Below are 23,296 nucleotides of genomic sequence, written 5' to 3'. Positions count from 1 at the left end.
ACAAATCATATTGTCTTTTTATCTGTCTCTCGTTTATGTTGTGTTTTTAATTTATAAATCATGTGGCACTGTTAGTTATGGTTTAAATTGGTATCTCATGTTGACAAACCTTGTTTTATTTAACACTGTGAAAATTCCTTTTTTTAGTATTAATTGTAACTTGGTACAATTATTTTTATTGTAAGATGTCTTTATGTTTTTAACACAAAAATAAATGTGATACTAGTTTTTATATATATACATGTTTTGTCGTATTTTGCAAATGTAAATGTCCAAAATTAACATGTGGGCTTGATGAGCTAATCCTGCCAAGGGAAACTTCTACTTCAACATAGTTATTACTACTCCTGGTGGTTCCGTAATCTGCGAGGATGCTCCCCCCCCGCTCAAGGTAACGAAGCCGGAGGTGATTAAAGGCTGGCAAGAGTCAACTCCTTATTTACTCATGCAGGGGCTTTTTTTGAAGAAGCACTATTAGCACTATTAGCAATGTCAAAGTAGGGGTGCCGCTCGCAGCAGAGCTCTTGACTTTGGCGCTTTCTCTGCCCTGCCCGGTGCTCTTTTATAAACTCTCTTGTGGCTTTTAACAACGTTGTCTGCAGACTGTGGATTGTGTTCCTGATTGCGAGGACCTTTGAGCGGGAGCCCGGGACTGCGAGGACCAGCATTCCAGTTACTATCCACAGGTGGCGCCTCTTCCCGGGCGTGCCCCGCCCTCTCTGATCGCCTCTTTACTGCTCGCGGCCCCCGCTTCGCGGGAGCCGCTCGCAGCAGAACTCTTGACTTTGGAGCTTTCTCTGCACTGCCCGGTGCTCTTTTATAAACTCTGTTGTGGCTTTTAACAACGTTGTCTGCAGACTGTGGATTGTGTTCCTGATTGCGAGGACCTTTGAGCGGGAGCCCGGGACTGTGAGGACCAGCATTCCAGTTACTATCCCCAGCTGGTGCCTCTTCCCGGGCGTGCCCCGCCCTCTCTGATCGCCTCTTTACTGCTCGCGGCCCCCGCTTCGCGGGAGCCGCTTGCAGCAGAACTCTTGACTTTGGCGCTTTCTCTGCCCTGCCCGGTGCTCTTTTATAAACTCTGTTGTGGCTTTTAACAACGTTGTCTACAGACTGTGGATTGTGTTCCTGATTGCGAGGACCTTTGAGCGGGAGCCCGGGACTGTGAGGACCAGCATTCCAGTTACTATCCCCAGCTGGTGCCTCTTCCCGGGCATGCCCCGCCCTCTCTGATCGCCTCTTTACTGCTCGCGGCCCCCGCTTCGCGGGAGCCGCTCGCAGCAGAACTCTTGACTTTGACGCTTTCTCTGCCCTGCCCGGTGCTCTTTTATAAACTCTGTTGTGGCTTTTAACAACGTTGTCTGCAGACTGTGGATTGTGTTCCTGATTGCAAAGACCTTTGAGCGGGAGCCCGGGACTGCGAGGACCAGCATTCCAGTTACTATCCCCAGCTGGTGCCTCTTCCCGGGCGTGCTCCGCCCTCTCTGATCGCCTGTTTACTGCTCGCGGCCCCCGCTTCGCGGGGGCCGCTCGCAGAACTCTTGACTTTGGCGCTTTCTCTGCCCTGCCCGGTGCTCTTTTATAAACTCTGTTGTGGCTTTTAACAACGTTGTTTGCAGACTGGATTGTGTTCCTGATTGCGAGGACCTTTGAGCGGGAGCCCGGGACTGCGAGGACCAGTATTCCAGTTACTATCCCCAGCTGGTGCCTCTTCCCGGGTGTGCCCCGCCCTCTCTTCTATACTTAACTGAGTTCCTAACGCGCATTGCGGGACGCGCGCGGGACTCAGCCCGGGGCTAAGCCCGGGCAAAGGGCGGGCCCTCTGAGGACCTCCGAGGCTGGAGTAGGCTGGGCTGGGCATATCCCTTTAGGACTGTACCCCTAGATATATCACTTTGCTTGACATATGTATTATTTCACTTCTTCAGCCCCTCTGTAATAGAAATGGATAAGAAGTAAGCTGTTCCTATATCTTTTTTTAAATTCCTATAGTGGTTTTTGTTTATTAAGTCGGTATACGGCCATTGCGTTGTCTTGATTTTGTATTGCCGAGATTTTTTCGTTCTAAAATGACGGCAAAAAAATTAAGATCCGGGCGTGTATTAGTGGGTAGGACCTGTTCTAGGACTAAATCAAATCCCCTACGAAATAAAGATACTCCTGCTCTTTCACTAAAGGGAAAAGGCCAATTATATTGTCTATGGGAAAGGGGAAAGGATAAGGTTCTAATTGGGGGTTCGAAACCAGAAGATATAAACTATAAGGGTGAAGAGGAAGGCCAACCTATAATTAATGGGCGTAGCAAGCAGGTTGGCACTTTACATTCAGATATATCCGTCTGTAAAACCGAGATGGTTGGCCCTCCTGATTCTCCAAATTTACAGAGGCAACTAAAGTATACTTCAGTGGCTTTAAGTAAAAACAATATTGTATCTTCGTATGATGCTACCACCAAACTTGTTGAGGTGTTAGTCCATAGTTTCCCTCCCTTAGTAGAGGAAGGCTTGACTGTCTCTCCTGGTTTGTCTCCTCTTATGGCTACTACTGGAAATGATTACACCTTACCTGATATAGATACAGTGTATCACAAGAGACATCCTGATTCTGAACATAAATCAGTCCTAGATCAAACCAATATTCCAAATGTATTAGCAATCCCGGGCCTTCAAATGTTTAGTAGCACCCCTTCGTCTGATTAACTTTTTTCCTTATCCCAAACAAATTTTTTATCTAGCCCCGCTCTCAATATGCCAATTTCTCAGCCCAATCCCCCCACTAGGATGGATAAGCTAATTTCCGACTCTTTAATTTCTCTAGAACATCTACTATCCTCTATCCTATTATTATTAGAAAAATGTGTGGGGGGCTCGGATTGTATGTTGGAGACGGTAACACAGATACTCAGGGTAGTGTTAAATAATAAACAGGACACTGACTCCAGTTCACAATACAAGCTACCTCTGATGGTAGCGAAAGCAAGAATAGATAAGATGTCTGAAAAATATCCTGGAAATATTTCGCAAGTTTCAGATTTAGTTCTTAATGAACAAAATAAGAAATGTTCAGACATCATTGAAAAGAAAGTAACAGCTATTCCGGGGAATCCCCCGGAAGGTAAGATAAAAACAGCTGCAGCTAATTGTATTTCTGAACTGGAACAAGAAATAGAATTATTGTCCGAGCAGGAAAAAAGGTGTGATAAGGAATGTTTTCCTATATTCAAATCATACATAAATGTAGAAAAAGAGGATACTTTGGAGTCCTTAAATGACGGAAAAAAGGCAGTAATAGGAAAACGAAAAAAGTATAGAGGAAAAAAGAGGAAACCTGTTCGTAGACATGTAAAAAAGAGGGAGAGGAAAATTAATTTTGATGAAAATTTAGATACTCATATTGAAAAAAATCTTCCACAAGAGCCCTTGCTAAACCTATCTCAAGATACCACTAGGCAAATTAAATCTGACCAAATAATTATGACCGTTGAATCAACGGGGACAGTGAAAAGCCATGGATCTGCTGATCAGAGAAATCCTCCTAACATCTTACTATCGGCTCTAAACCCTTTAGCCAAGTCTTTCCCCGATATGATTGAAAATAAAAGGACGTCTAATCGATCAAATATAGTTGCAGAAAAGGAAAGGGTAGATTCCGCTTTCTTAGATTTCATTCCTTTATTTGAAAAGGATCTTACTATAAATAGATCTGTCCTTCTGAATTGTTTTCGGGAGATTGAAGGTTTAAGATTGATCCAAACCAATGATATAGATGTAGTTTCTATTTTAAAATCTGAGGTCGGGAAGGTAGCGAGGGTAAAATTTTATTCTAAAATTATAGTAAATCATATTTTACAATGGTCAGAGGGATTGCAATGTAGGGGGATTGATGTTATTCCTTTTTTCATGAAATCTTGTAATGACAGTCGCAGAAACCTGCCAGCATTCCCGGTTGTAACTTTAGCCAGCACAGACTGGTCCTTAAAAACTGACGAATTAAAAATCTGTATTTCAAAGAATGAAAGACATGTGATTTACAAAAACCCTGCCTCTTGTCAACCAAGCCTAGTAGAAGAAAGTCATGAATGGATTTGGTTGCCAGGTGTCTTGTCAAGCAAATCTACCATTATTCCAAAACCGTATTCCTGTCTTTAACAACGATATAAAAATAATATCTTGGAACACGGCAGGAATAAAAAACAATCCTGAAAAATTAACATATCTATATACATTGGAAGCAGATGTGATTTGTCTCCAGGAGACTCGGGTTGCCGAAAAATTTTCTACGGTAAAGGACTATTATGTGTTGGATGGCAACGCCATCTCCCCTAGGAGAGGTCATGCCAAGGGAGGAGTAGCTTGTCTACTCTCGAATAAAATAAGATGGAATTTTGCCCATTATTTGGACCCAGATAAATTGTTTCAAGCAATAACTTTGTCAGATCTCGTCACTGAAGACCCACGAAAATCACTGGTATTAATAAATACCTATATTCCTCCAGACGCTTGTTTTAATGTTGGTTTAAAAAAGGTTTTTTCTTTCATACAGAATCTAAAAGATTCTGATTTCCCCCCTCACGTATTGTTATTGGGGGATTTTAATTGTAAAATATCTAATCGCAGCCTAGAGTTGCTTAGGAATAACCTTAAGGAGGAGTCACTACATATACCACAAGCTTTATTCCATGGTAATATTAAGACCAACAAGAGAGGGAAATTACTACTGGAGGAATTATTAGAAGTAGATTGCATTATAATAAATGGAAGGCTTCCCTCCGATATTCCGGCTAATTTCACACATAAATCTCATAACAGTAAATCTGACAATATTGCGTCCATTCTCGATTATGTGGTAGTGGATAGTTCTTCCTTTTATCTTTTGAAAGATCTATTGGTAAGCGATACAGAATATAGTGACCATAAGGTACTTACAATTTCTATAAATGTAAATCCATCCACTGTGGATACTTGGCACATAAATAGTGATTTGGTAAATTTTGGAGTTAATTCCGGGAGATGCTATTGGAACTTTAAGATAATAGGGGGTTTGACGAGCATTTTGGAGACTGTCGTAGAGAATTTGGTTCACTGGGATGGATGTGAATTAATATGTTTTTCTGACTTCTTAAATAAAATAATTTCATTTGCAAAGAAACCCTCTCCCGTAAAAAATTCTAAAGCAGCCCCTAGCTGTCTTCGTTACCTTAACACTGAAATAAATAAATTGGTAAGGGAGCAATACCTTCTATATACCCCCGAAAGATATCATAGAATCGTCCTATTGAGAAGACGAAGGAATAGGATGAAGGCTAAATTAAAAAGGGGGAAAGAAGATGCACTTTGGATTAGACTCCGTGAGGCAGCATATAAGGGTCAAGCTAGGGTATTTTGGTCAATAATTGGGGAGGGATGTAGACTAAGATCAAGACCTCTGCCAATCCCCATCGAAGAACATATTTGGGTTGAGTATATCGAGAAGTTATATGCTAGTAATGGTAGGGTCCATGAAAACAGTAGATCAGAAGTGGACAACTTTCTTTACGGACCACCGTCCGAAAAGGACATTGAACTAGCGATTAAGGGCCTGCGCTTCTCTGGTGCAATGGGCCCAGATGAGCTCCCCATCTCTGTTATAAAACAACATAGTAAGATGTGGAGTAAAATTCTTTTCCCAGTTTTTAATTTTTGTTTTTCTAGTAAAACTGTTCTCCCCTCATGAAGGGGGAGCATATTAATCCCCCTTTTTAAGAAGGGAGCAGTAATATGCCTAAAAACTAATGTCAAATTGCCCTTCTGGATGCCATAGGCAAGTTTTTTACAAAATGTATTCTTAAATTAATTCATGAGTGGGTATCTAGGGATGAAATTTTGCCCTTTGAGCAGACTGGGTTCAGGCAGAGACATAGCACCTTAGACAATTTGACAACATTGCAGGTTATAACAGAGAAATATGTTAAGATTCGTGGAGGGAGAGTTTATGCTGCCTTTATAGATTTCTCCACAGCATTTGATAAAGTAGACCGATCTTTGCTGTGGAGTAAATTATCAAACCTTGGCATGCCATCTACTCTCCTGGAGTTAACACGAGCCCTTCATTCGGAAACCTGGTGCAGAGTATTGTTAGGTGGGGAAAGAGGTCTTTCTCAAGTAATTACAACAGCAAATGGGTTAAAACAAGGTTGCTTATTGGCCCCTTTATTGTTTTTCCTCTACATAACCGATCTTCCCCGCGTTTTGTCTGAAAGTGAAGGAATAGCTCCGATGTTGGGGGGTGTCCCAATTGTTTGCTTAATGTATGCAGACGATATAGTGATTCTAGACCTAACACCTAAAGGTTTAAATAACCGTCTGCACGCTCTTCATAAATATGCCGAAGCACACCACCTGAAGATAAACATTTCAAAAAGCAAAGTAATGTTCATGACGGGTAGAAAAAAGTTGAAAGACGTGAATTTCCCATGGTCCGTAGGTGGACAAAGATTGGAAGTGGTACAATCTTATGTCTTCCTCGGGCAATTTAAGTGAGAAGGCTCATATAGCCAATAATACGCGGAAAACAATTATTCAAGGTAAAAGTCTAGTTTCTCTCTATAAGGCCACTGGCAGACGGCATTTTGCTATCCTGTTGGAAGTATACCGTGCAAAAATTCCTGCATCATTACTTTATGTCATGGAAATAGTGGATATAAAAACTTGGGGTTTCTTAAACTCTACGGAAGGCAAAATTCTGCGTAGTCTTACTATGGTCAATACTGCGTGCTCTACAGCCGCACTTAGCCTGGAATTTGGCCTACGTAGTAGTTGGGTTCAAGGTTTAGCAGGAACAGTGCGCTGGGTTTTTAATATTGCCCAGGGGGACCCAGGCACTCTAAGAAATATCATAAAAACTGAGCTGCTTAGAAACCTCAAAGAATATTCGACAATTGTAAAAAATTTTAGAACTGCAGTTGACCTCCTTGAACTTGATGAATCGGTTTTATTTACTTTATCCCCACATCAGTTGAAATCCATCCTGAAGTCAGCTTCTTGGGAATTAAGCTTCAAGTTGGACAGGGAATCACGTACTTTGAAAAAAGGCGTCCACCTGGCCGTAGATTCTTGCCAAATGAGAATAGCCCAACCATATGTCACCTGGAATCTCCACCATGGGGTACGACGATTCTTTCTTCTATTGAGGCAGGATCTTCTTCCATTGAATTCTTTGATGTCCAGATGGTATAGCTCTTCAGCTTTATGTGATCTTTGTAATAATTCTAATCAGGATATTAATCATGTCCTTTTTGTGTGCCTGGCTTTACTTGCGTTTAGGCGCAAGTGGCTGAGACCTATTTTTCTTCAATTAGGTATTTCCTCTGCTATTTCCTTTCTTGATGCCATCTATAATTCCCCTGATGAAATGTTTTGTTATAAAATCTTTAACTTCTTCAAAACTTTTTTAGTCTTATATTAAAAGATCGGAAATGTATATTGCTATTTTGTATTTGATTAACGATTGTATGTAAATGTATCTAAATGTTTTACATTTTTATGTGGATCTCATTTGAGTTCCGAAATCATAAATAAAATAAACTTGAAACTTGAAGCAATGTCAGTTTCGCCGGGGCTCTTGACTGCGCATTTCTTCTTTTCCACTCTCTCACCCCCAACTTTGCCTTTCGCTGCCAGAGTGTCCTGTTTCCTCAGTCAAAAAACTGCAGAGTTTGTGCTGGGCTACGCGGTAACTGATATTTGTATTCTTTTCTTCACTATACGTACCCCCTTGCTAGACATGCTTACTTGATTCTCCTGGGCGCCAAAGCCGAACCGAGCAGAAGTCTTGTGAATGTAGGATCATGGCTGTGTCAGCTGGCAGCGTCTCCTCTGAAGCTTAGCGGTCCCCCAGCCCCTCGTCGAGCTCCTGTAGAACAGTCTGCTACACCGTCCGTCCGCACAGGGCTCACGCAGACCAGAGTGAATCCGGGAGGTCAGTGTTGTGTTTTAGGGTTACTAGGCGATCCCTAGGGGCTGGATCTCGGACCCTACACTCAAGGGGCATCTACAGTGGCCTAGGCCTGACACGTGGCCTTACAATAAACTCAGACTGACACTGGGAATATGCTTATGGCTCTCCGCACCCCGCCGAAGTGGCGTACGTGCGTGCGGGGCCCCTTTTTATTATAGCCGCACACGTGACCCGGCTCCTCACGCCGGTGACGTACACACAACGTGCAGAGCCGGGAACATAACATTCCTCCTAAAATATAAAACAAACAAAACAGATGTGAACAGTCCAACTTGGAAATGACATTATAGGCAGTCTCTGCTTGATGTATTTTAAAATCAACTTGAGTGACAGGTGGCTAGCTGTGACCCTTTACATTTGAACATGATTAGAATTAGAACAGTCTTACATGAAATGGTCTCGCATCCGACAGGATGGCTCGGGGTTTCTTCTCAGCCTGTACTGCGACATTCCTCGCCTGGGAGTGGCATCTTCACTGGTCCCGCCCATGAGTGGAGCGCTGTTTGTTGCAGCATCAGGACCCTCTGAGCTTTCCGCAGGGCTTGCCCTCACCTCAGCACCACCAGCAGAGTCCTCAGATGTGACCTCTGTCCCCGAGTCATCATTGTAGGCTGTGGAATCCAGATATGGTGGGCTGACGTCAGCCCCAGGCACCACGGATGACTGCGGGTTTGGTCTCATGTCCAGTTCCGGGTGAAAATGCTTGAAGTGAGATACATTCCTGGTTACCACTTCTCTTCCTCTGACCGCTACTATGCGGGTGCCTTTTACACTAATTATTCGCCACGGTCCACGTTCATAGTTCAGCCTGAATTTTCCACTGGTCACCCGGTTTTTGAGTAGCACCTGATCTCCTCTGTTGAACTGTGTGACTCTGGCTCCCCGTCGCTTGCTGACTTGGTCATAGGCTTTCTGCCTGCTCCTCGCGATCTGGTTTTCATCTGTTGTCCTCGGTGTCCACCTTGGATGATGAGGCATGGAATCAGTGACCACTCGCCCCATCAGGATATGGGCCGGAGCTACGCCAGTGGTGGTGTGAGGTGTTTGTCTGTAACTCCGTAGAAATGTGAATATGGCCATCTCCACCGACTGTCCCTTGTCATGAGCTATCCTGATAACTTTGTTTAGAGTTCTCATGAAGCGTTCGGCTTCTCCATTGGCTTGTGGCCATCGGGGCGTTATCCGGCGATGTCGTGTACCTAGGGAGGTCAGATATTCAGCTAGTTCTTGTCCTTGAAATGGTGGACCATTGTCAGTCCGCAGTTCCCGTATTACTCCATGCGCAGCCATGATCTTTTCCAGCTTGGGAATCACTTCTGCCGCACTTGTGGTGGTTACAATTTCGACTTCTGGATATTTTTAGTGGTCATCAATCACCACTAACGTGTGTCGCCCATCCGGCAGGCTACCAAAGTCCATGCTGACACACTCCCATGGGTGTTGAGGCCGAGGCTCCACCAAGATTGGGGCCTCCCGTGGAGCATCACCCGTGACTTGGCAGGCCATACAGGATTTTACCATCTTTTCCACCAGTTCATCCATAAGGGGGAACCACACCTTGGCTCGCAATCTCGCCTTGGTTTTGACTATTCCTTGATGGCCTACATGAGCCAGTTGAATCACCTGTTCCGTTAGTGTCGAGGGTATTACCAGCCGGTGTCCTCGTAGTAAACAACCTGTGTCGTCTTCATTCAGGTCATCTTTTACATGGTGCAAACTTTCCATGATTCGTTGAGCTTCCGGTGTGAGTGCTTTCCAGCTCTCCTTGGCACGATGCCAGTTGCCTTGCTGAATGGCTTCCCTGGCCCTTTGTAGGCAGACATCTTATGTGGTGGCTTCTGCTACCTCTTCTAGTGAGATGGATCTTGGACATGACCGTGCGGTGACACATTTTACATAAGCTTCCGTGTCTTCCGCCTCCTCCCTTTCTTCAGGCGTAGCATCCCGGGGATGTCGTGAGAGATAGTTCGCCGGATTCCATGCACCTGGTTGATATTCAATGTGGCAGTTGTACTCTTGCAGCTGCAGCATCCACTTTTCTATCCGTGGAGGCGGTTTTGTCGAGGTGCCTGAGAATAATGCCACCAGCGGCTTGTGATCTGTGATGACAGTGAATGGTTTCCCATACAGATAGAGATGAAAGTGTCGGCAACCCCAATGTATGGCTATGGCCTCCTTTTCTATTTGGGAATATCGTTGTTCCGTGTCCGTGAGCGAACGACTGGCGTATGCCACTGGCATCCAATCCAGTTCATCCCGCTGCTTCTGCATCAGTACTGCACCTAGTCCTGCGGGGCCAGCATCCACCGCCACGAGGGTGAGGTTTCGGGGGTCAAAGAATGCTAAGGTGGTGGTGTCCGAGAGAGCAGCCTTGATGTCCTCAAAAGCCTTGTCTTGAGCCGGGCCCCAGGTCCACGGAGTGGAGTCCTTTGTGAGCTCTCTCAGGGGCAGTGTGAGATTGGCAAGGTCTCTGATGAATCGCCCACAATAGTTCACCATCCCCAAGAAACTGCGGACCTCAGTGACGGATGTGGGAGGTTTGGCTTCTTTGACGTCCCGGACTTTTTCCGGGTCTGGATTGACTCCATCCGCTGAGAAGGTGTAACCGAAGAACCCTATTTTCCTTCTTAGGAACTCACATTTTTCTCTATGTAGGGTCAGTCCTGCTTCTCGTAGTCTCCGAAACACCTGCTCCAGTCGTTGGTTGTGCTCCAGGATTGTTCGGGCATGTATCATGATGTCATCACTGACATTGATCACCCCTGGTATGTTTGCAATCAGTTCCTGTATCACGTTCTGGAAGACCTCCGCAGCACTGGAGATTCCAAAACTGAGTCTAGTATATCTCCTGAGGCCTACGTGCGTCGAAAACGTGGTTATGTTCCTTGACTCTTTGTCCAATACCAATTGATGGTATCCAGATCGGAGTCCAGCTTTGAGAACCAGCATGCTCCTGCCATTTCTCGAATGAGATCATCAATGGTGGGTGTGATGTGGCGTTCCCGTTTAATGGCAACATTTGGGAGGCGCATGTCCACACAGATCCGGACGGCTCCTGGTTGTTTGGGCTTCCTTGTGACCACAATGGGCGATACCCATGGAGTAGGTCCCGTCACTTTTTCGATGATGCCGGCCGCCTCGAGCTTTCCAAGCTCTTCTTCCACGAGGGGCCTGAGATGGAATGCAATCCGGCGATGTCGCAGTGCCACTGGCTGTACTGTCGGGTCCACATGTAGGTGTATTTCGCGACCATTGAAGCGGCCTATGCCTTTGAAGATGTCCGAAAAGTCCATTATGAGCTGCTGTACGGACTCTTCATGGACCCCAAACGCAAAGGTGACCACTCCCAGGTCCTCCGCGGCCCGACATCCCAGGAGCATGCCTTGCCCATCTTCCGATACAAAAATGTTCGCCGTGATTGTCCTATCGCCATGGCTGACGGTCGTACGGAACTTTCCTCGGATTTTGAGGGGCGTTTCTTGACCATATGCAAACACCATGATTGGCGAGGGGCTCAGATTGGGAGGGTGCGGCATGGTCCTATAGAGTGCTGTGCTCATGAGATTGATGGTGGCTCCCGTATCTACCACGGCCATGAACTCCTGCTCCGCCACTCGGATCGAGCACTGTGGGAGTTTCCTGGTTCGCCGCGCCGCTGTACCAATCATGTGTACTTGGTGCACTGTCCTCTCTTCCTCTTCATCATCGTCCATATCACTGCGGCTCTGATCACCTTCCGGCACCGTATTCACTACCTGTCGGGGCTTGCGAAATTTCTTCGAGCGGCATACCTTCTCAAAGTGGTTGAGTTTGCCACACCCTGAGCATCGCTTCCCTCTAGCCGGGCATTCTGGTGCGGGGTGATTCGGGCCTCCACAGTATCCACAAGGAAAACCGGATGCTCCTGTCGATGCCCTAGCAGGCTTCTTATTACACTTGGTTGGTGATCGGACCTGAATCTTGTTGACCGGTTCAGCCTTGACCGGTGCTTGGAGAGCGGCCTCCATGTGCGCAGCCCTTGCTTTGGACAGCTCTTTTGTGCGACCCAGCGTTAGGATGTCGGCTAGAGGTTTGCCAGACTCTTCCAGAATGCGTTCTCTCAGCTTCGCCGACGCGCACCCCTGGATTATCTGGCCTCGTATCTCCTCTGTAGCATCCGCAAAACCACAAGACAGGGACAGTCTCTTGAGCCTGGTGTGGTACGTGTCCAACGACTCCTCGGACAGCTGTCGCGCTTGCCTGAATACGAATCGTTCATAGTCCTGATTAGCCATAGGTTCAAAATGAGCATTCAGGGCATTGATAAGTGTGTGGTGAGTCTTGGGTGTGGCTTCCGTGAGTGTTCTTGCAATGGAATGCACATCTTTGCCACCTAGATGGAGCACCATGGCTCTCTTCTGTTCCTTATGAACTTTCGTGGCTTCAAAAAACACCAAAAGTCTGTCCACCCATTCTTGCCACTTAGGCGCCAATGAGGAAGGGGACCCCTTCACCACAAACGGCTCCAACGGCGGAATCGTGGCCATGGCAATGGGTGAGTGTTGTAGGGGTGGCGTGCAGGCCTTGGATTGGTGGCAGGTGGGTCGTGGCCACGCAGTATCCTTCGCGTCTTGTGTACACCAGCGTGTCGTGCCTCCAGGCGCTTGAGAGTGCCTTGGACGTGTGGTGGCTGAAACACCGAAGTCCCTTCTCCCCCTGCGGCGGCAGCGAGACGGGCGTCCTTCAGCCCCGCCGAAAGCGCAGCGTCCGCACGATGCGTGGGACCCGGCAGGGCACGGCTGCGGGCGCGGAGCTCCAGCCGCACTGGGCCTAGACAAGAGCACGCTTCACGCACCGGCCCAGAAAGCCGGGTGCGGCGCAGGCCAGATGAGGCACCGAGATGGTGCAAGAGAGACGGCCAGCCGGGGGTGGACAGCAAGACTGTCGCAATATGCTCCAGAGAGCCGTGGGGCCAAGCGCTAGGTGAGCGGGTAGATCGCAGGGGGCAGAGCGGCTCACCTGCACGCCCGCCAGGCCAGGCGCTCCGACACTGAGCACGCACAACGTGTGAGCGGGCGTGTGGCACGAGCACCGCGAGCAGATAGACGCTCTCGCGACCGCCGCACAAAGAGGCCGGCACCGCTCACACGCAGCGAGGGATCGGCAACCACCCTCGTCGCCAATGTTGTGTTTTAGGGTTACTAGGCGATCCCTAGGGGCTTGATCTCGGACCCTACACTCAAGGGGCATCTACAGTGGCCTAGGCCTGACACGTGGCCTTACAATAAACTCAGACTGACACTGGGAATATGCTTATGGCTCTCCGCACCCCGCCGAAGTGGCGTACGTGCGTGCGGGGCCCCTTTTTATTATAGCCGCACACGTGACCCGGCTCCTCACGCCGGTGACGTACACAACGTGCAGAGCCGGGAACATAACAGTCAGAGCCCGGCAGATGTCCTCGAGGCACTGAGAGTGTGTGTAATCGAGCCGGATTAGCCAGGTGAAAGAAAAGAATAGGCGCTTTTTCTGCTGCATACCCTAATCGGGTTTCTATTCGGCGTTTTTTCCCCAATCTTCAGCGTGTCAAAAAAAGTTATTTTTCGGCATTCTTTATCACATTGGCGGGGGATACTCAGCGGAGCTTCACAGCTATGAAGTTAGCCGGACGCCATCTTGCCTCTACACACTCACCGAATTGCTGAAAATTCTAAACCAAAATACATATTACTAAATAAAACAAGCAACTTTGAGAATGTGCTGACTATGCCAATGTGGGCTGAGCTGCGAATGTTAGGAAAGTTATTCTTGATTCTGTTGTATTATTCTGTTATTCTGTTCTGTTTGTTTCCTTGTGTCTTTCTTTTCTTCCTTCCTGGCCTAATATGCTAGATAACGGGCTACCACTGCAGATTTTGGGACGTATATTCATTAGGGCTGTTTATCCTGAATGGAGTAAACACAGACGAGGCTCTGAAAACACTTGGGATGTCTAAAACAGCAGTGATGTAAAGAGAGAAATGTGATACTTGCCGCCGCGTGATGACCCCACAGCAGCACATGGAAAACACTCAAGGAATGACCTATTTAGTTATTTGAAGAACAGTTGGAGCAATGATGCCTTACAGAACAGTAGTTTATTGTTAAATGTATCAGTAAAGTATACAGAAATAGATTTCACGGATATAGTCAGTCATTGGAGAATGTGGCCACTTTTACATTTCAGGAAAGATCTGTGATAGTTTATGGCAAAATATGTCACAACGTGAAACGACAAGTTTGAAAGATAACCTGCAACTGAAAACTGTGGAAAATACTGTCTGCTTCTTAGTGGGTATTTATAAACCAAGGGTTGTCTGTTCTTTCATTGAGCAAGTATATTCATAAAGAATCGATTACATGAACTGATAAACTGTGATCCACTGGCGGGGCTGCATGCTGTGTTTGCTCATCAAGTGCCTTCATTTTAACATTCATTTTAACAGATACAATCTGCACCATCAGAGGAGAAGGCTTTGGAAGTTGCCTGCAGCACTCAACTAATCACATCACAGCCGGAAAACTTAGAAAAGCGGAATATTGAGAGCGCTGCTGGCATTGTTGTTCAGATATTAAGCAACTCACAAGTTACTAATAATACTGAGGTGAGTGCAATTCGATATTGTTTTATGTTTTCATTATTTGCAAATTCACCATTCCTTAGCCTTACCCTGCCTCAGAAACCCTCAGCTAACTATCCACACGAGCCCTCATTTAGCTGAGCGCACTATAGGCTTTAGCACACATTTCAACAATTTCTGTAGATCCGAGCGATGGTGGTACAGCAATTCATAAATCACAAGCAACAAAAAGCTGGTGATAAAAACATGCAAAAAAATGACGAACATGTCTGTTCTGTTGTTACTGTAAGGCAGTCTTTATTTTCTGTACTAAATCTCTAACGTCGTGCAATTCCAGTATTATCACACTCAGGCATTATTGTAGAACTCTGGGGCTTATTTACTAGCCCAGTGAGCCGCCGGCGCGTCACTTCTATTGACGCACCGGCAGGACAATGGGCTTCCCCATATTTACAAGGTGATGTTAAGTCACTCTGCGTGAATTTTCATGGCCTTGTAAATATGTTTCCGTTTCACTCATTACTCAGCATAAAATGGGGCGTTGCATGGGTGTAGCTGTGGGTGTTCCCACACAACATTCATGGAACTTGACACATTCCCAAATTTACAAGATTTTGTAAACCTGGGAATGTCAGAATCCTAGGTAAAACGAGGAGAAAAATGTGTCCCTTCCTGCACAAAACCAATCATCCCCTCAGTGCTGGCACCTTTGCAAAATGACGCACGGGTGTCTGCACTGGCGCTACGGCTGCTGTTTGTTCGCCGGCGCAGGGGAGAAGAACAGGAATGCGCTGTATCTTGTAGATACAGCGCATTCCTGCCCTTTTATTTCGACGCACAACAGCACAGCAGGTAGGCTTGCTGCGCTGCTGTGCGTCAAAATATTGTAAATGAGGCCCTTTGTATGGGACATTAATGGAACCCCTTGGTATGTTATATTATCTACTTTTTATTGATCACACAACCAATGTAGGGTCTCTCAGCGCTAAAAATGAGGACCTAACGATTCTACAAAGATAGGGGCGGATTTAGAGTTTGGCAGAGGGTAAATCCATCTCAAACATGAAGTCTATCCCATCCACCTCATTACAAGTGCCATGGGATATATTGCTCTTGTATTAAGTTGGGCATGATTGCCGTCAAGATTATGATGACTTAGCCCTCTGCCAAATTCTAAATCAGGCCTTTGTTTAGATATTTCCTGGACAGCGATGTCTTTATAGGATCAAAAATACTAGCCCATAAATCTTTCTCTGAAAAGTGGTGCAAAATGATAATAATGCGTTGGCCCAGAAATCAGGTTGTTGTTTGTGGTTACGTTTTATGCCTAAAATATTAAGCTGTTAGCTGGCGGCAAAAGGCCAGGAAGCGACAGTCTGCCACTAGAATTTTATAAATGCTATCAGGAGTACCTCACTAAGCACCTCACAGCAATGTATCAGGCAGGGTGGAGATATTTTTTTTACCATATTCCCCCAAGGAAGCCCTCATTGTACCGCTTCATAAGGATGAAGGTGACTCAAGTTCAAGTTCAAAAAGCTTTATTCGGTTTGTTTCACACAACCATAAAAGCTGAACATATTTAAAACACATAAGTAAAAATATCAATGCATATTTACAAAATAAGCATCACAAGGACGGGTATATCACACTCCGCTTACAAGACAGTTTATAAGAAATTATTCCACGGACCGACTCTCATAGTGACTTTAACACCGAGCGGGAGAATACTTAAAAAACAGTTACAATAAATACACCATATTAAAGTGCGTAGTCCAAGAAAGTAACATATGTGAAATTCCAAATGTAGAAGATCATAATCGTCAGATGGTTATCTTTACCAAGAGTAAAGTGACTTGTGCATAAATACAAATTTAACCCTAGAACAAGATTTTCACATAAAGTGCATTTCTTAATAGCAGCTCAGACGTATTCCTTCACACTAATACTCTATTAGCAGCACATTTTAAAGTGACATATGCATGAGTGCAAAAATGCAAATATAACCAGACAGTAAGTGCAATATCATAATATTATCGATTTTCTTGCTGCCCTACATTTCAATAATAGAGTGCAACATGAAAACAGATATCTGGACTCTCAAGAGAGCAAATTAAGCTCATAGCAACTACTGTTAAACGAATATTATATTTTAAAAGGATAGGCTTCAAATAAAATGTCCTCATAGATACATAACATTTACAAAATAGTAGGAAATGGCAACAACTCTGCTTGGATATATCATCGCAGGGGCATTTCATGGTAGAGCCTTCCCCTATTACGGGGAAGGATACAAGGTGGTGGACAATGCCTACCCTTAAGCGTATTAAAACGAATCGATGTGAAGGTCTGGACACATCCGCCAAATATGCCTGAAACCCACTTTTCAGTTCAAGTTGTCTATAAAAAACCGAAGTCTTTTGAGTCCTAGTCAGTTTGGTTCGTTCTTCACTCTTGTATAACAAAAACAAGTTTTTATTTCTTTCTTCAAATTCGGACTCCTCAAGAATATTAAAATCAAATAATGTGCTATACCAATGAATTATATAGCTCAACCATCAGATGCGTGAATAATGATCTAATTTGAGACAATCTCTAATAGTGGACTGTGTGAACTCAGTTTCGCTCTTATGCCAGATGGATCACCATAAGAGTACGGGGCGTAAGGCTGCCAAATCTGATATATAATTGAGGCAAGTTTCCTGATGGATTAAATCAGTGGAATCTGAGGCCGGGGCACAAAGCAACCATTTAAGGAAACTGTTTTCGTCCCTTTGAAGTTGAACTGTAGATGAATAACCCCATAGTCCATCTCCATACAGAGCTGAAGAAACACATCTTGCGTTGTATATGGCAACCATGTCCCTTATTCTACGATCTCCCAATTTAGTTGCAAAGCGGAAAATTCCATTAGTGTTCCTGATCCATTTATATCTGATATTTTCTTGCTCACCCGCCCATTTACCATTACCTTCAAAAGTGATGCCTGAATAACAGAAGGTATTAACAGTTTGTATTATAGAGTCGTCCAAGAAAAAAGACCTCGGCGACTTCAATTTCTTCCCGCATATCATGGTGTATGTCTTAGATTTATTTATTAAAAGTTTCCTACCCTTAATAAAAACAGTAAATTCATCAATAAGTCGTTGGAGGCCTATTGGGGTGCGGGAAATTAAAACAGCATCATCGGCATATAATAGTACCGATACAACCGCACCACCAATTTTGGGTGCATCTGCCGGAATATTGTTCAAAACCATAGCTATTTGATTAATAAAGAGGGAAAATTAAAGGGGGGCCAGTACGCACCCTTGCCTAATGCCTCTTTGTACAGCAAAAAATAGGGTCCGCTCGCCATTTGCCCCGTATTGTACACTACAGGATAATTTCTCATAGACCCGACCTAAAAAAACCACTATCTCTTTTGGGGCCCCAGATTCCAGCAGCACTGTCCAGAGAAGGGAATGATCCACTTAGTCGAATGCGCTGCTCAAATCAGCGAAGCATAAAAACAAATTGCCCTCTTTAGCTACTGTATATTTATTAATGAGTAGGTCCAAATTTATACATTGTTCAATAGTACCTAGACCTTTCCTAAATCCATATTGAACTGTAGTTAGGACTTTGAGATCTGAGGCCCAGGTTTCCAGTCTTTTTAAAAGGACCCTACTCAGCACCTTTATAGAGGAATCCAGTAGCGATATCGGATGGTAATTATAAGCTTCGGATCGCGAGCCCTTTTTATATAATGGGACAATTAGTGATTGGGCCCATGATGTTGGGAAATTCCCCATGGCTGCAGTGTTAAAAGTCCTTGTGAGAATTGGTGCCCATAAATCCATTAAATTCTCATATAAATCGATCGGGACACCGTCTGGGCCCAGTGCCCTTCCCCCTTTACTATTTAACAACCCTTCCTCCACCTCTTCGACATCAATCAATAATGGTAAAATAGGCCATGTAAAATCATCAGTTAAAAAAGAAGTTAAACACAACCTATCCGGGTTAAAAATATTAGAAAAGTGTTCAATCCAATCGGTGCAGTTCACATAAGACATCAATTCGGGTAAGCAATTATCCTTTAAAAAGGGACTATTAACAGTTTCCCAAAAGAGTTTACTATTGTTTGTATCAGCGGCCATACTTAGTTTATCCCAGGCATCTGATCTCAACTCTTTTTTATGTATCATCATAGCTTGCTTATATTCAACTCGAAGCTCGTGAACTAGTAGTTGGTTACGAGGCTTAGTCCCAAGTGCCTATTTCAATTTGTGTAATGTCTGGGTACATTTAGAGTCAAACCACCTCGTACCAGCCTGTTTCAAACCTTTGGTATTCCTAGTTAAAACATTCTTAATTATATTATTTATATCAGAAAATGTAGTTAATACATTTTCAGGGATGACCTCTTCACTGAGACAGTAATCAATGGGAAACATCCATTACGACGAAACTTTAACAACGCGGTACTGTTACCACGCTACTTTTACAACGCAAGTCGTTACGACGACTTGCGCTGGGGGGCGCTCCAGGATAGTAAATAGTTTAATTTACTATCCAACTCCTTCCCTAGAGTCCACGGGGACTGGAGTTGGAATAGTAAATAAAACTAATTACTATCCAGCGCCCCTCGACGCAAGTCGTTGTAACGACTTGCGTTGTAAAACTAGCGTAGTAACGGTACGCGTTGTCAAAGTACGCGTCGTACCGTCATACATCCGTAATCAATAGCTTTCCTGCCTCTGGTGACCACTTCTCTTTGTATCTTAGTGGTGTCTACGCCGTCCCACTTTATTCTCATCCCGTTAGGCCTAACAGGGATAATATCCAAAAGTTGGCCCCCAGTGTTAGTTAGTTTATTACCCCAATCTAGTAATACCATGGAGATACTGTTGTGGTCACTAACCACCTGCTCCCTTATCCAAAGGTCAGAATAAGAACTAGCCTTCGAGATTAAAATATGATCTATATTGCTGTTCGCATTTCTCCCAGTGAAAGTTGATCATGTAATATGGCCCTGTTTCATGGAACAATCTAACAGATCAAGATCAAATTTTGCCATTAATATATTTAGAGCCATGCCGTATACACAATGTGGGAAATGTAAAAAATCATCATCAGTCCCATTGGTAGTAATGTGGGCCGTCATGTATCCACATGAAATGGTTAGGGTCGCTGGACAGACCCGGATATTAAAGTCCCCAGCCCACAGGATAACTGCAAGTTTACTAGATAATTTCAAAACCCTGTCTATCTCCTTTTCTAATAAGTCTAGCGGTGCATCCCTGTCCTTGTTAAAGTTATTATTATGATAATTAATTAAAATCAAATCCTTACCCTTTGGGAGCATTAACCTCAGAATTTGGCTATGGTCACCTATGGAAGAATAGCTAATAATTTTACACCCAATTAATTTGGTGGATATAAGCAACAATAAACCACCCTTTGCTCTACCTGATGAAGAAGGTACAGCATTTAAGCAATGGGATGTATAACCTTCCACTGCAACCACATGTGTACTCCAAGTTTCCCGAATACAGATAATGTCACTTCCATGAGTGATAAAATCCTGCCAAAAAGGCGTATCTAATTTTTTCGCAAGGCCTGCTACATTCCAGGTAGTTAATGTATACCCTTCCTGCATTATAATTTCTATTCCTTGGTTATCATTTGAAATTAGATTCGGGGGATCTACTTCATCCATTAGATGCACAGATTTTATTAAAATTTGATTATCTATCTCGTCATTTACAGCACTCTCATACACCATATTGGGTTCTGTGTGTTGGGATTGGATATAGCTTAGATTATCTCCCCTACTAACTGGTCTATGAATTACCATCTGCTCTAACTCATGTATAAAAGGCACCCCTTCTGATTTAATATGTCAATCATTTTCCTCCAACCTAGACAAGCACTGAAATCTATTATACAAAGGGATGGGAAAACGCATTGGGTGTGCTGCTGATGGTATGGACATTCAGTTAAGGTGATTCATTGGGCAGGAGTTCCTACCGCCCTTTGCCCATACTTAATTTAGATTGCAGAATCCTCTGGAAAATCATAGCCAAACATATTCTTCTGAGGTTGTCCCTCTTGATCCATCCTGTTCAGTTGGGATCTATACCCGGGCATAGTACTTCAGCTAATATTAGGAGGCTCTTTCATATTCTCGATGATCTCCGTTACATGGGCAGTTGCACTCTGCATTGATATGGAGAAGGCTATTGATAGCTTCTCATGGACTCACCTGTTTGCCGTGCTGAAGTTCATGGGCTTTGGGGACTCCATTATGTTGTGGACTCTATCCTTTATTCTGCCTCGTTTGCCCGGTTGCGTGTTGGTCAGGATTTTTCTGATCCTTGGCCCAAACACCGCAGTACTCCTCAAGGAATTCCGCTTTCCCCATTACTTTTTGCTCTTGATATTGAGCCCCTAGCTTGCAGGATGCTTTTGCTTGGTAATAATCATGGAATGCGAATAGCTGACCATACACATTCCATCTCCATTTACACAGATGACACACCTTTGGGTTATTTTCTGGACTTCATGTTAATAAGCAAAAGTCCTGCATCTTTCCTTTGTTAGACCCCTATGCTGCCTTTCTGGAGGAAGGTGGGCCCACCACTTTACTGGCAGCCCTTCGCACTTTGAAGTATTTAGGTGTATGGGTATATCGTAACCTAGACACTGTTTGGGAAGGTAATTTTGGGAAGGCTTTGATGGGGATACGGCCCCCTGCCACTTTTTGGAAGCAGATCCTGCTTTCTCCAGTGGCCTGTGTGGCATTGTCCAAGATGTTGGTCTTGCCTCCCCTCTTGTGTTCATCCTCAGGAAGGCTTTTAAGGAGCTTAACACTTGGTTATCGGACCTAATTTGGGTGTCGGGCAGTCATTTGGTTGTGCTGCACAGACTGTTCCTTCCCCTACAGTCCGAGGGCCTTGCTGCTCCTGATTATGAAGTAAATTACCTAGCTGGAAAGGTACCGTGGCTGATGACTTGGATCGTGTCAGATGCCACATAAAGGTGCGGTGTCTCTGGTCCAAGGTTGACCGTCCTCCGGTCCTCCGGGCAGTGCTAGGGCCTTCACCATGTGGGGTGGTTGGTCCACTGATGCTTAAGGTGGTCAGGTACTGCTGGAACAGGTATCTCCGGTGCCGACATTGTAGGATAGAGTACTCGCTGAATCTCTTCCTGTGGATGCTGCCGGATTTTGCCGAGCTCTACAGCCGAGTGAACCAAGCTCACTGGCAGCTAGTAGACATAGACAAAGTTGGACAACTGTTTGCCTCTGAAGGCTTACTATCATTTGATGAGCTGCGAGAGGCATACGCTTTGCCACCTGTCCAGTTCTTGCCACATGCTGCTCTGATTGCTGGCCTGTGCTTTTTCTGGGGGGATCTGGTCTCCGAACCGGTAAATGACCCCACGCTGCAGATGATATTGATATGGATACCCAGGCACCCAGTCACCAATGTCTAGTGCGCAATTTGTACTCCTACTGACCCGCCGTTTCCTGCTGTTCGGCAAAAGTGGGGGTGCGACCTGCAATTGGACCTGGCAGACAAGAACTGGCCCAACATCCTTGGCTACATCCCTTAGATTTCCTGCAATGTCAGACTAAGATTATTGCAATTTAATTATGTTTGATGAAATTATTTGACCCTATCTCGGTTACACTGGTTCTTTCCGTCAGTCCCTCACGAGTGCCCTCGCTGTGCAACAGTTCATGTGATTTCTTTCACATGACGTGGCAGTGTCCCATGCTGCTTCCCTTCTGGGATGCTGTCTGTAATTATGTTACCCAAGTGACCAGTAGTCGCCATATTCACGCCCCACGCTCTCAACCCGAGGCGGGATAAAACTGATTGACCTCGCTTTCGCACTGGTGAAGCGTGCGTTTGCTATGGATTGGAGAGCAAGTGTGGCCCCCATCTATACTTGCCTGGCAACTTGAGTTGCAGCACTGAGCCCAGAGGGAATATGTTGTGATTCGTAGGGGAGCTTGGACCGCAGGTTGGAATGTTATACTGCTTGTTTAGAGACTGCTTCCGACCTGAGACCACTGTAAGCATCTATTCTTGCAGTGTTGTCTGTGAGCTCTTTCGCACTCTAGTTTCTCTCTGATTTGTGACTTTATGAGGTTATGCCTCTTCATGCCTGCCTATGTATTCATGCTCTTTTTATGTATATGCAATTTAATATGAATGCCCACACTATTACCATTGGATATATCCTAGTGCCTTGTCCCCCACTGTGTTTGTCATCTCCTTGCTGTGTCTCCCTTTTTCCTTTCTATTTTTTCAAAACTCTTCATTATACGTTGTAATAGGTGTCATGTCCACTTAAACTGTTGTTCAACCTGATGCTTTCTTCTGTACTTTTCTCATTCTCTTTAATAAAGAACAATTTATGAAAAAATGTTTTATGCCTAAACTATTCACCACCTTGATGGGGTTAATAAAAGTTTCCATTTCCTTTGACTAGTATGCAAAGGTCGGCAGATCAGGAGTGCCACACACTCCTAATACCTCCATCTTTTCCTAATTTCAACCAGCTGCCACACATCCAGTTTTAGCTCTCCGGGATTCTGTTCTGAAAAGCTGACAGAGAGGGGGCCTGGCCTCTCAATTGCAGTGAAAGCAACATATTGTTAGCTTATGTGTATAGTTGACGACCAAGGGAACATATTGGAACCAGGA

General features: G+C 44.7%; 1 protein-coding gene across 3 annotated transcripts in view; it reads left to right on the top strand.

The window, feature by feature from the left end:
• Positions 1-23,296, top strand: part of ADGRG7 (adhesion G protein-coupled receptor G7) — a 1,657,602-nt gene that overhangs the window by 693,785 nt on the left and 940,521 nt on the right. For all 3 annotated transcript variants that reach the window (XM_078657782.1, XM_078657780.1, XM_078657781.1), the window contains exon 5: positions 14,460-14,618. In XM_078657782.1, the coding sequence (XP_078513908.1) occupies positions 14,460-14,618 (159 nt within the window). The remainder of the gene's footprint in view (positions 1-14,459; positions 14,619-23,296) is intronic.

Source organism: Lissotriton helveticus, chromosome 8, assembly GCF_964261635.1.
Source record: "Lissotriton helveticus chromosome 8, aLisHel1.1, whole genome shotgun sequence".
Lineage (NCBI taxonomy): Eukaryota > Metazoa > Chordata > Amphibia > Caudata > Salamandridae > Lissotriton > Lissotriton helveticus.
This window is presented reverse-complemented; position numbering and strand designations above follow the sequence as displayed.